The 12726-nt window shown below is 41.1% G+C and overlaps 1 protein-coding gene across 1 annotated transcript in view; it reads right to left on the reverse strand.

The window, feature by feature from the left end:
* LRRC36 (leucine rich repeat containing 36) overlaps positions 1–12726 on the reverse strand; it is a 58878-nt gene that overhangs the window by 24565 nt on the left and 21587 nt on the right. Inside the window, exon 5 of the mRNA XM_011932061.1 lies at positions 11705–11793. Within this exon, the coding sequence (XP_011787451.1) occupies positions 11705–11793 (89 nt within the window). The remainder of the gene's footprint in view (positions 1–11704; positions 11794–12726) is intronic.

Consider the following 12726-nt stretch of genomic DNA (forward strand, 5'->3'; position numbering starts at 1 on the left):
GGAGACGGAGGTTGCTGTGAGCCGAGATCGTGCCATTGCACTCCAGCCTGGGCAACAGAGCAAGACTCCATCTCCAAAAGAAAAGAGAAAATCCCATTAGTATTTTGCAGTTCACCTTTCAAATTTTCATGTTAGTTTAATACATATATTCACAAAAAAGTGACAAATAAATTTTAACTTTTTTCCTGTTTTATAATTCTATTTTTTAACCAATATTTTTACTGTGATTAGAAAAATTATTTTAAAAATAAAAAGTAAAAATAACAAAAACTATAGCCTAGTTCTGGCCACTTTGGAAACTGTTATCAAGAAGAGCCTGTCAGCAATTCTATTACAGGCCAGGCACAGTGGCTCATGCCTGTCATCCCAACACTTTGGGAGGCCCAGGTGGGTAGATCACTTGAGCCCAGCAGTTCAACACCAGCCTAGGCAACATAGTGAGACCCCCATCTCTATTGAAAATACAAAAATGAGCCAGGTGTGGTGGCACAAGTCCCAGCTACTTGGGAGGCTGAGGTGGGAGGAACCCTGAGTTTGGGAAGTCAAGACTGCAATGAACTGAGATTGTGCCACTGCACTCCAGCCTGAGTGACAGGAGTGAGACAAGAATGACAAGAAAGAGAGAACGATTCTATTAGGCTGTCATATTTGTACAAAGGTTTTTCCACTCTTGATCAATACATTTATTAATTGTAGAATTCTGGGATTTGGGGTCTTCTGGGGGGACTTGAATTAAAACAAAAGTTTTGCTTTTGTTTAAGGAATTTTTTTCCAGCAGGATTATGTAAGAAGATAGTATCAAGAACTTGGGCCTTTGTCAAACAATGCGCTCTTATGCTCACTTTCATCTACTGGTTCTGGCAACAGAAAGCCACTACAAGCCAGTGCAACTGAGAGTAGACAGTGAATAAAGCCAGCCTCTTGAGAACCAGCCCTTCCATCCATTTGGGGCTCTAAGATGCTTTCTATTTCTGAATTGCCTTCTGGGACTGAAATGTCCTACTTAAACACAAGATGTTCTTCCAACCACTGGACTCGACAGAACTACTTTTCTGCAAGTGACGTGAGCTATCAACCTTTTTGTCCTCTGGTTCCCACTGCAATAGTACTACAGAAGAAACAAGGTGAAGCAGAAACTGCTAGTTGTAACACAGTTTTTGTGCAAATGAGAATGGTTAGTAGGCTGTGACTTTGGGTTCAGGCCTCCTCTTACCCTTATCCTGCGGAACAAGACTTCGCAGGTGTTCAAGACTCTGCTCCATCCTGCTTTTCCTTCTGCAGCACATATGCTCTTTTCCAGATTCACAGGTTCCTTTTCTTTCAACCTATGTATTGGTTCAAATCCCCTACCGCCTGAACTTCTTGCTGAGTGCTCTCATAGTTCTCCTGGGTTTTAGCTATCACTTAAATCTGAGTGACTCTAATTCTAAATCTCTTAACCCTGGTCTCTTTTCTGATGTCTAGACCTAAATTTCCTGAACAGCCCCCAATTAGTGCCCGCACACAACTAAAAAGTCAATATTTTCTTTCTTTGTTTTTTTTTTTTTTTCCTTGAGACAGAGTCTTACTCTGTTGCCCAGGCTCTGGAGTGCAGTGGCACAATCTTGGCCCACTCCACCTCCTGGGTTCAAGCGATTCTCCCACCTCAGCCTCCTGAGTAGCTGGGACCACAGGCATGCACCACCATGCCCAGCTAATTTTTTTGTATTTTTAGTAGAGATGGGGTTTCACCATGTTGGTGAGGCTGGTCTCAAACTCCTGACCTCAAATGATCCACCCACCTTGGCCTCCCAAATTGTTGGGATTACAGGAGTGAGCCACCGCACCCAGCCAAAAATCAATATTTTCTAACCAAACTCATTATCTTCATTTCCAGGCCCACTTATGCTGCTGGTGCCTCTCCCAATCTTGTTATTGGCATTACTATCACCCAATCACTTAAGACACAAACTTGTTATTTGACTCTTACTCATCTGAAATCTCAATTACCAAGTTCTACAGAATCACTCTATAACTGTGTGAGAAGCTTTATTTTAATTGAGATATAATTCATATATCATACAATTCATCCTTTTACAGTGTACAATTCAGTGTTTTTTAGTATATTCACAAAGTTGTACAACTATCACCACTATATAATTCTAGAATATTTCATCACCCCCAAAGAAACCCCATATCTGTCATTCCCAATTTTTCTCTCCCTTCCATCCTCTGGCATCCAACAATATACTTTCTGTCTCTATGCAATGGCCTATTCTGCAAATTTTATATAAATGGAATCATACAATATATGGTCTTTCTGTCTGGCTTCTTTCACTTAGCCTGATGTTTTCAAAATACATGTTATAGCATGTGTTAGTACTTCATTCCTTTTTAATGCCTGAAAATGGATATATCACATTTTGTTTATTCATTCTCCAGTCAATGGCTATTATGAATAATGCTGCTTTCATTCCTGTACAAGTTTTTGTATGAACATAGGTTTCCATTTCTCTTAGGTATATACCTAGGAGTGGAACTGCTGGATCAAATGTAACTCTATGTTTAACTTTTTGAGGAACTGCCAGACTGTTTTCCAAAACAGCTGCACAATTTTACTTTCCTACCAGCAATGTATGACGACTCCAATTTCTGTACATCCTTGACATTGCTTTTTTTTTATAGCAACTTTTTTATTTTTTGGTTTTGTTTTTTTTTTTTGAGACGGAGTCTTGCTCTGTCGCCCGGGCTGGAGTGCAGTGGCTGGATCTCAGCTCACTGCAAGCTCCGCCTCCCGGGTTCACACCATTCTCCTGCCTCAGCCCCCGGAGTAGCTGGGACTACAGGCGCCCGCCACCTCGCCCGGCTAGTTTTTTGTATTTTTAGTAGAGACGGGGTTTCACAGTGTTAGCCAGGATGGTCTCGATCTCCTGACCTCGTGATCCGCCCGTCTCGGCCTCCCAAAGTGCTGGGATTACAGGCTTGAGCCACCGCGCCCGGCCTATAGCAACTTTTTTAATTGCCAAAACTATTTTATTTTTTATACATATTACTTCATCACTGGATATTAAGCCCAGTGTTCAATAGTTATCTTTTTCTGCTCCTCCCCTTCCTCCCACGCTCCCAGTCATTGCTTATTAGATGTCCTTTTGATTCTAGTCGGCCTAGTGGATGTGAAGTGGTATCTCCTTATAGTTTTGCTTTGCATTTCCCAGATGAATAGTGATGTTGAGCATCTTTCATGTGCTTTTGGCCAGCTACTTATCTTCTTTGGAGAAATGTCTATTCAAATTCTCTGCCCACATTTTTTTTTAAATTGGGTTGTTTTTGTCTTTTGTTATTGAGTTGTAAGGGTTCTTGTAGAATGAGTTGAGTACATTAGCTCATGCCTGTAATCTCAGCAATTTAAGAGGCCGAGGTGGGAGGGCCGCTTTAGGCCAAGAGTTCAAGACCAGCCTGGGCAACATAGCAAGGCCTTATCTCCACAAAAAATAAAATAGTTGGGTGCTAAAAAAAAAAAAAAAATTAGCAGTGACATGCCTGTAGTCCCCACTACTCGGGAGGCAGGAATATCACTTAAGCCCAGGAGTCTGAGGTTGCAGTGAGCTATGATTGTGCCACTGTACTGCAGCCTGGGCATGCCACTACCCTCTGGTTTTAAAAATATAGAATGAATATTAATTAGATTCTACTGAGATATATAGTCTGCAAACATTTTATCCTATTCTGTGGGTTGTCTTTCCACTTTGATAGTGTCCTTTAAAACACAAAAGATTTTAATTTTTATGAAGTCCTTTGGTTGTTTTTTGTGTCATATCCAAGATATAGGATCACTCTTGAAAAAACAAAACTGATGCCTTACTCTGCCACTATTATGACTAAGTATGTCATATACAACAATCAAGAAAATGAAGCAATTTGTATTCTGAGATCATTTTTTTCTTGTCTTATTTTATTTTTTTATTTTTTTTCTTGTCTCAGTTTATTTTATTCTTTTTCTTCAGACACAAAATATATCCAGCCCTTAATTCCAAAAGCAAATATAATTATGACATGTTGTCCAGCCCAGGTTTGAACATCCATATAATCAATGCAATAGGGCAATTTGTTTGAAAATTGTTTTCTATTTGTAATAATAGAGAAATGGCTTTATCATACAGATACAGGGGCAAATAATAGCTACTTCTACTATCAGTAATCCCAGCTGGATGAGGCTCCATTTCACATGTTTGTACAAAGACCCTGCAGTCAATGGGAGGCTGAGATCTGGCCAGATCCCCTTCAAGGAAGGACTTGCTGCCCAGCAGCTGGAGGGCACTTCAGCCGTTTGCTCTTCATTCAGAGTCTGTCTTAGCTATCAAGAACCATCTCCTGATGCCATTCTCTTCCAGCGACAGTTCACTCCCCGTGACAAAGCTAGGCAGGGTACAAAGGCCCAGACATTTCAGCCTAGTAAGGGACATTCTGAAGGGAAGTTCTTACTCTAGAGCTCTCTCTCTGCTTAACCCTCTTTCCTCCCCCTTCCTCTCAGTGTTACTCTCAAATAAATATATTGTACCCCAGATTCCACTGAGATAAAAATATAAGAGCAGAAATAACTTGGCTTTCACTAGTCTCCAAAACCATTTCTTTTAAATTGCTAATCACCAATAAAAACAACACAATCCCTGACATTTAAAATATATATATATATTTTTTTTTTTTTGAGACGGAGTCTCACTCTGTCGCCCAGGCTGGACTGCAGTGGCCGGATCTCAGCTCACTGCAAGCTCCACCTCCCGGGTTCACGCCATTCTCCTGCCTCAGCCTCCTGAGTAGCTGGGACTACAGGCGCCCGCCACCTCGCCCGGCTAGTTTTTTGTATTTTTTAGTAGAGACGGGGTTTCACCATGTTAGCCAGGATGGTCTCGATCTCCTGACCTTGTGATCCGCCCGTCTCGGCCTCCCAAAGTGCTGGGATTACAGGCTTGAGCCACCGCGCCCGGCCTTAAAATATTAATATGTAACAACTATTGCAGATATGATAATTATTAAAGGTAATTGGTGAGGTGGTTTTTTCCTATCATGAACAGACTGTGTGTAATCTTAGTAACCTTGTATTTTTCCCCCCTTTAAATAATAGTTGTGTCTTATATTCATAAATTCCATTTTTCTGAAGTTTGAACTACATAGCAAAACACTGCAGGTAAAAATACTTCATGTTTTGTATTCAGGCTTTCTTTTCTATCCTCCAGGACTTAATCAACCTGTGCTTTCTCATCTGCATTTATTTTACCATTGGCCTCCTAGGACAGGTCCTCATTACCTCCCACTAACTAAATCTAGCTTGAGTTACCTCTCAGAATCACACATTTAAGCATGCCTGGCCTCTAAGAGATCCTTAATTATTACCTATTTTCAAGAGAAGAAAATGAACATAATTAGTAAAGAGGGCCTTTGCAACTTGGCTTTATCTCCAGCGGGAGCTGAGTCAATTTCCTGATCTGTTTCACCTGTCTGCTGCTGCTTTTCCCTCTACATTGCTGCTGCTTTTCTCTCTACCTTTTCCCCTCAACTATGCCCACTGAACTCTGTTTGAATGCCCAACTAAAGTGTTTTGTGCAGCCTTTTCCCAGGCCTGCAATGAGTACTAACTGCAACCGCCTCTCCTCCATCCCTCTGTATCTCTGCCACAGCGAAACTCTTGTCTCACAGCAAAGCCTGACTTGTGACCTAATTAGCTGTAATAAATCTCTCTAAAATGGGAGTATGTGAAGATGTGACACTATTTTAATCATGTCCTTGTCTGCCTACCCCCAACACAGGATTTGCCCAGTAGATAACTCATTTCTTTGCTGAACTGCTCTCATTTCCACTGACAGAGATTGCTAACTGCCTGTCCCCCATATTCATTATTCCACCCTTAGAACTCTTCCCATGACAGCCCTAGATTGTCAACATCTGGATTTCTATAAGAGAGAGAAATGAACTTCTATCTTGTTCAAGTGACTATTTTGAGAAGTCCCTGCTATTCCAAGCTGATTTTTATTCAGCCAAAACTCCATCATGGCTAAACCAAGAGATGACATGGATCAACATGTTGAAATGGGATGGTTTTCAATGCTAGACACAGGAATGAGCCACTGAGGGTGGCCGTGGTGGATTTTTCCTTGTTATTTTAGAATAAGATATTAGATCAGTATATTTTTGGTAGGACTCTATTTGAAGGCAAATAGAACTGGCAAAAAGAGTGAGTTAGGTAGTTTTCAACTAGTACCTACAGGATAAACGTAAATTGTTCTTAGTAAGGCATTCACTGTTCTCCAGAACTTGACCTTCTACCCAGCATAAACCTTCCACCCAAACCACTCCGACACATGGCTTTCTTCATGACCTACCATGCTCCTTATCACTTCCAGACAGTAATTCACACCAACCCCACCAATCAAAATGTGCTGCTCCTCTTTTGAGGCCATTCCATTGCTGTCTAGCCTGTAAGGTCTGATGGCTTTGTTTCCATATCTGCCATAAAACCTTTCTCCACTGCCCCCAGCACACACTGGGCTTCTGTAGCATGTCACTAGCCACATCAGTGTTTCTCAAGCTCAATGTTCTAATAAACTCTGAGAACAGGAGTCCAGTTTGAGAAACTATAAGAAACTAAACTCAGTATATAAAAAGACATCTTAAAAAGATTATATTGGAACAATTTGGCAGTTTCTTACAAAGCTCAACATGCTGTTACATGATCCAGCAATCATGTTCTTTGGTAATTACTCAAATGAGTTGAAAACTTATGCCCACACAAAAACCTGCACAAGGTTGTTTATAACAGCTCTAGTCATCATTGCCAAAACTTGGAAGCAACCAAGACGTCTTTCAGTGGCTGAGTGGATAAATAAACTGTGGTACATCCAGACAATAAAATATTATTCAGCACTAAGAAGAAATGAGCTGTCAAGCCATGAAAAGGCATGGGGGAAACTTAAGGGCATATTGCTAAGTGAAAGAAGCCAATCTGAAAGGCTACATACTGAATGATTCCAACTATATGACATTCTGGAAAAGGCAATACTATGGAGACAGTAAAAAGATCAGTGGTTGCTAGGAATTAGAGAGGATGAAGGAATGAATAGGTAAGCACAGAGAGTTTTTAGGGCAGTAAAGCTATTTTTGTATGATAGTACAAAAATAGTACAATGGTACAATAGTAGAATGGTAGATACATGTTGTTACACATTCATCAAGCCCATAGAATGTACAACACCAAGGACGAAACCTAAGGTAAACTATGAACTTTGGGTTATAATGATGTGTCAGTGCAGGTTTATCCGATTGTAACAAATGTACCACTCTGGGGCAGGATATTCATAGTGGGGGAGGCTGTGCGTGTGTGCAGGTAGGGTATATGGGAAATCTACTGCCTGCTCAATTTTGCTGTGAATCTAAAACTGTTCTAAAAAATAAAGTATGTTTTAAAAATCAGATTATTGGCCAGGTGCAGTGGCTCACATCTGTAATCCCAGCACTTTGGGAGGCCCAGGTGGGTGGATCACTTGGGGCTAAGGGTTCCAGACCAGCCTGGCCAACATGGTAAAACCCTATCTCTACTAAAAACACAAAAATTAGCCAGGCGTGGTGGTGCACGCCTGTAATCCCAGGTACTCAGGAGGTTGAGGCATGAGAATCACTTGAACCCAGGAGGTGGAGGTTGCAATAAGCCGAGATGGCACCACTGCACTCCAGCCTGAGCAACTTAGTGAGACTCTGTCTCAAAAACAAAAAAAGTTTCACTAAAATGGATGGGCTTTGGTCTGGGTCATAAAGAAGGGTAGGATTTGAGTAAAGCATTACAAGCAGAGGGACAGCATTAGTTTAGGGACAGAGGAGGGAGAAAAGAAGGACTATTTGGGGAGGAAGGAGTGGTTTGATTGAGTATTGGACATTGTAGTTGACAAACAGGAGATAAGATTTCAGTTTAGGTTGAAGAGACAAATTACAGATAGAGCTTTGGGGAGTCTTATATGCCAAGTAAAGGAGTTTAGACTTAATTTAGTAGGGGAGTAGGAGCCAGAGAAGTTTTTGAGCAGGTAAGCATAATGAATTATCACAGCTGTGTTTTAAGAGAATTAATCTGGCAGCAAAGTACAAAATGAATTGAAGGAGTAAGAGACTGTGAGGCAGTATCACGTAATGGTTAAGAGCACTTTGATGACAGATGGACCAGAGTTTGCCTCCTAGCTCTGCCACTTACTGTATAACTGGGACAAGTTATTTCACCTCTTTGGGTTTCAGTTTTCTCACCTGTAGAACCACCTTCAAGGTTGTTGTGAAGATTAACTGAGATAATTAACCATGCCTGGTAAAAAAGACTATCAAGAAATGGAAAGGGGCTGGATGTGCTGTAATCCCAGCACTTTGGGAGGCCAAGGAAGGCAGGTCACTTGAGGCCAGGAGTTCGAGACCAGACCGATCAACATGGTGAAACCCCGTCTCCACTACAAATGCAAAAATTAGCTGGGCACAGTGGCACGCGCCTGTAATCCCAGCTATTCCAAAAGCTGAGGCATGAGAATTGCTTGAACTTGGTAGGCAAAGGTTGCAGTGAGCCGAGATCCTGCCACTGCACTCCAGCCTGGGTGACAGAGTAAGTCCCTGTCTCAAAACAAACAACCAACTAAAAAACCAAACAAAAAAAGAAATGGAAAGGAAGGCTTGTCAATTGCGGATCATACTGTAGGGCATGAACATTCAGCTCAGAGGAGCAGCAGTGGCAAACCCCAACATGATTCTGGGACAGGGTAATGGGAAAGTTGTGGTGATACTGATGAAATCCTAGGAGCTGTTTAAGGCTGGGGGAGAGGGGCTCATTTGTTTGTTTGTTTTGGGGGTTATTTTGGACATGTTTAGCTTGATAGGCTGTTAGACAGTGGTAATTCCAAGTGTATATTACAAGTTAGTCAACAGAAATACGGGCCTGGTGCAGAGAGAGACCAGTGCAGGTTGTCAAAGCTAGACCAATATATTTAAGACATGAGGAAAGAATATAAAATAAATATAAATAAATAAAACAGGCTGGGCACAGTGGCTCACGCCAATTATCCTAACACTTTGGGAGGCTAAGGGGGGCAAATTGCTCAAGCTCAGGAGTTCAAGACCAGCCTGGGCAACACAGCAAAATGGCAAAACCCCCGCTCTACAAAAAAATACAAAACTTAGTTGTGCATAGTAGCACACACCTGTAGTCCCAGCTACTCAGGAGGCTGAAGTGGAAGGATGGCTTGAGCCCAGGAGGCAGAGGTTGCAGTGAGCTGAGATGGTACCACTGCACCCCAGCCTGGGCAACAGAATGAGACCCTTCCTCAATAAACAAACAAACAAACAAATAAATAAATGAAACATTTATTTACGTATAAATAAGGCTGTAAAATAGATGAGATCAATAGAGTCAAAGAGAAAAAACAGGAGAGCCCAAAGATGTAGCCTAGGTACGCCTATTTCAGGGATATGGGAAGAGAGAGAGGAATCTTTCAGAGACTCAACGATTATGTGGTTAGGAGACTAAGAGGAGGATCCAAGACAGTGGAGGTTCACTGCCATTCAAAATGATTGGTGGAAAAACACCATTGTGAACAACTGAGCTAGTGAGAGATGTTCTCCAGAAAGTTTTCTCCTAGCCTGGGGCATGGCCATTAACGTGGCATAACCACTTCGATCATATTGGATTACCAACAGTGCTTACTGGCAACACTCCCCAGGGAATCCAGCACAAACACAATTTTTGGCGGAAAACAAAGCTCCTTAACGTTTTGAAGTAGCAAAATAAATTTGATATTAAAAAAAAAAATCTAGGCAACAGCTGGAGCTTCTAAGAACTTTTAGAAATGGGCCCTCTAGCAAAGCAGTTTGTTCTGAGAAAAGAAAGTGTACTTTCAGACTTTTTAATTGTGTTAATGAAGTTATATGACATAAATGAAGTCTAATTCAGCTCACATAAAAAAGAGGTTGTCAAATTATGCTTCAATGTGTTTTTCTCTTTCTAGAAATGGATATTTAAATGCCTGTACCTAGAAAAAAAGACTAGGCTGTATACCAAAAGTAGTATACCAAGGAAGGCTGTATACCAAAGCATTAACTAGGACCAAACTGTTGTTTTTCATGATTTTCAGTCTTTTCCAAAATTATTACAACAAAATTGTATCAATTTAAAAATATTAAAAATGCTATTTAAAATGAAATAAAGTAATCCATACTCCCAATATTTATATGTACTGGGACATCCAAGAAATGAACATTAAAATCACACCTCATTATGTCTTTTTGTTTGTTTTTTGAGACAGAGTCTCACTCTGTTGCCCAGGCTAGAGTGTAGTGGCGCAATCTGGGCTCACTGCAACCCCGCTTCCCGGGTTCAAGCAATTCTCATGCCTCAGTCACTTAAGTAGCTGGAATTGCAAGCATATGCCACCACACCTGGCTAATTTTTGTATTTTTAGTAGAGACGGGGTTTTGCCATGTTGGCCAGGCAGGTGTTGAATTCCTGGCCTCAGGTGATCTGCCCATCTCAGCCTCCCAAAGTGCTGGGATTACAGGTGTGAGCCACTGTGCCTGGTCTGTGTCTTATTTTACCACAAAATACTGTAAAAATGATTTGTCAATAAATGATAAGAAATCAAGAAAATAAAATACATGTTATAAACTGAAAACCCTTAATGTCTGAACTACAGTGTAGAGTCAATCTACTAAAGTTATTGCTTAGCTTTTAGGAATTGATTTTTAGAGTTTTTATATAATTCACTAGATCCTTCCAAGGGAAGAGGCACTGAGACTGAAGAACATTTTTTCAAGTAAAAGGTCACTTGATTTATTTGACAGCGCGAAGCTAATCCACAAGGATTCCCTGGATGCAACTTCTCTGGTGGAAAGCTTTCTCCCAGCCTGGGCATGACCATTAATGTGACATAACCACTTTATTTCTTTTTTCTTTTTATTTTTTTTTAAGACGGAGTTTCACTTTTGTTGCCCAGGCTGGAGTGCAATGGCATGATCTCGGCTCACTGCAACCTCCGCCTCCCAGGTTCAAGCGATTCTCCTGCCTCAGTCTCTCAAGTAGTGGGATTACAGGCATGCGCCACCATGCCCGGCTAATTTTGTATTTTTAATAGAGACAGGGTTTCTCAATGTTGCTCAGGTTGGTCTTGAACTCGCGACCTCAGATGATCTGTCTGCCTCGGCCTCCCAAAGTGCTGGGATTACAGGCGTGAGCCACCGTGCCCAGCCTGGCATAACCACTTTAACCATATTGGCTTATCAACTGTATTTCCAGGAATATAGTAAACATTCCCCAGGAATATATCCCAAACACAAGAGATTCTGCAGCTGCAAAGGTTCTTGTTTGGGCAGCCCAGGAAGCCCAGGGTGTGAGCTGGATGTATGCATATGAGTCGCCAGTCTCTAATGAAATCAATCACTGATGTAATTTTCTGGGTATACTAATGATGTAAAGTGATATAAATGAAATTGAACTCTCCAAGTACAGCTTGTGCTTTGATGGGCTCTGGGTTAGGCCTGCTCTGTAAGGTCCTTCTGACAGTGACAGGATGGAAGAAAAACACAGTCAGTAAACCTGTGCTTGCTTCAAATCTGTTCTTTTTCAATTATGTGTCTTCATCTTACCCAATATTGGCTATGGCAGCTGACATAACTGATGATTTAATCATTTTATAATCACAGGGAGAAAACTTACCCATTTCAATCCTGTTGTCAACATTAGCACTGACTTTTGATGCAGAGCTCTCACCTGTTACACAGTTTTTCATTGTCTTCTCCCTAGAGCTGCCACATAGAATAATTTATTTACAACTCAAAAAACAAAAACAAAAACAAAACAAAACAAAAAAAAAGAAGGCTTCTGAGATCACCAGTAAATGCTATTTAGAAAACAGTTTATGGTGATCGGATTTTTCTTAAATGCTCTAGAACATATTAATTTAATTATGTTTTGGCTGGGCACAGTGGCTCACCCCTGTAATCCCAGCACTTTGGGAGGCCGAGTCAGGTGGATCACCTGAGGTCAGGAGTTCAAGACCAGCCTGGCCAACATGGCGAAACCCCGTCTCTACTAAAAATACAAAAATTGGCCAGGAGTGATGGCAGGTGCCTGTAGTCCCAGCTACTCAGAAGGCTGAGGCAGGAGAATCGTTTGAACCCAGGAGGCAGAGGTTGCAGTGAGCCGAGATCGTGCCACTGTACTCCAGTTTGGGTGACACAGCGAGACTCTGTCTCCAAAAAAATAAAAGTTTCACAAATGTTTCAGTTAAAGCCATACTTTATAAGAAAAAGTAATATTTATACTGGGAAATATGAGAGAAGGACACTATAGTTCAGCCTGTAAAGTGTGAAAGCCAGAAGATTTAGAACTTAGATACTCTGTTTTCTTGACACATACTTAGATCTGAATTATTGAGGGAGTAGGATAGTTTCTTTTGAATTAAAACACTCATTGTTAGGACACAGAAAGGAAGATTCTACTGCCAAGAATTATAGAGGAGACAACTATAGCCGTTAGTTAGAAAAGCAGACAAGAAAGGCAGGTAGGTACCTTGGGTAGCACAGTAAGTACACAAAGCCTAGGCTGTATGTATTAGATGCCTTATAATCACCATTTCATGTAATCATAAAAGGCCCCCTACTGGTTATTATCTCCATTTTATAGGTGGGGAAACTGGGACTCAGAAAGGCTTAAAAAAAAAAAAAAAAAAAACTTCA

Source organism: Colobus angolensis, unplaced genomic scaffold, assembly GCF_000951035.1.
Source record: "Colobus angolensis palliatus isolate OR3802 unplaced genomic scaffold, Cang.pa_1.0 Scaffold93, whole genome shotgun sequence".
Lineage (NCBI taxonomy): Eukaryota > Metazoa > Chordata > Mammalia > Primates > Cercopithecidae > Colobus > Colobus angolensis.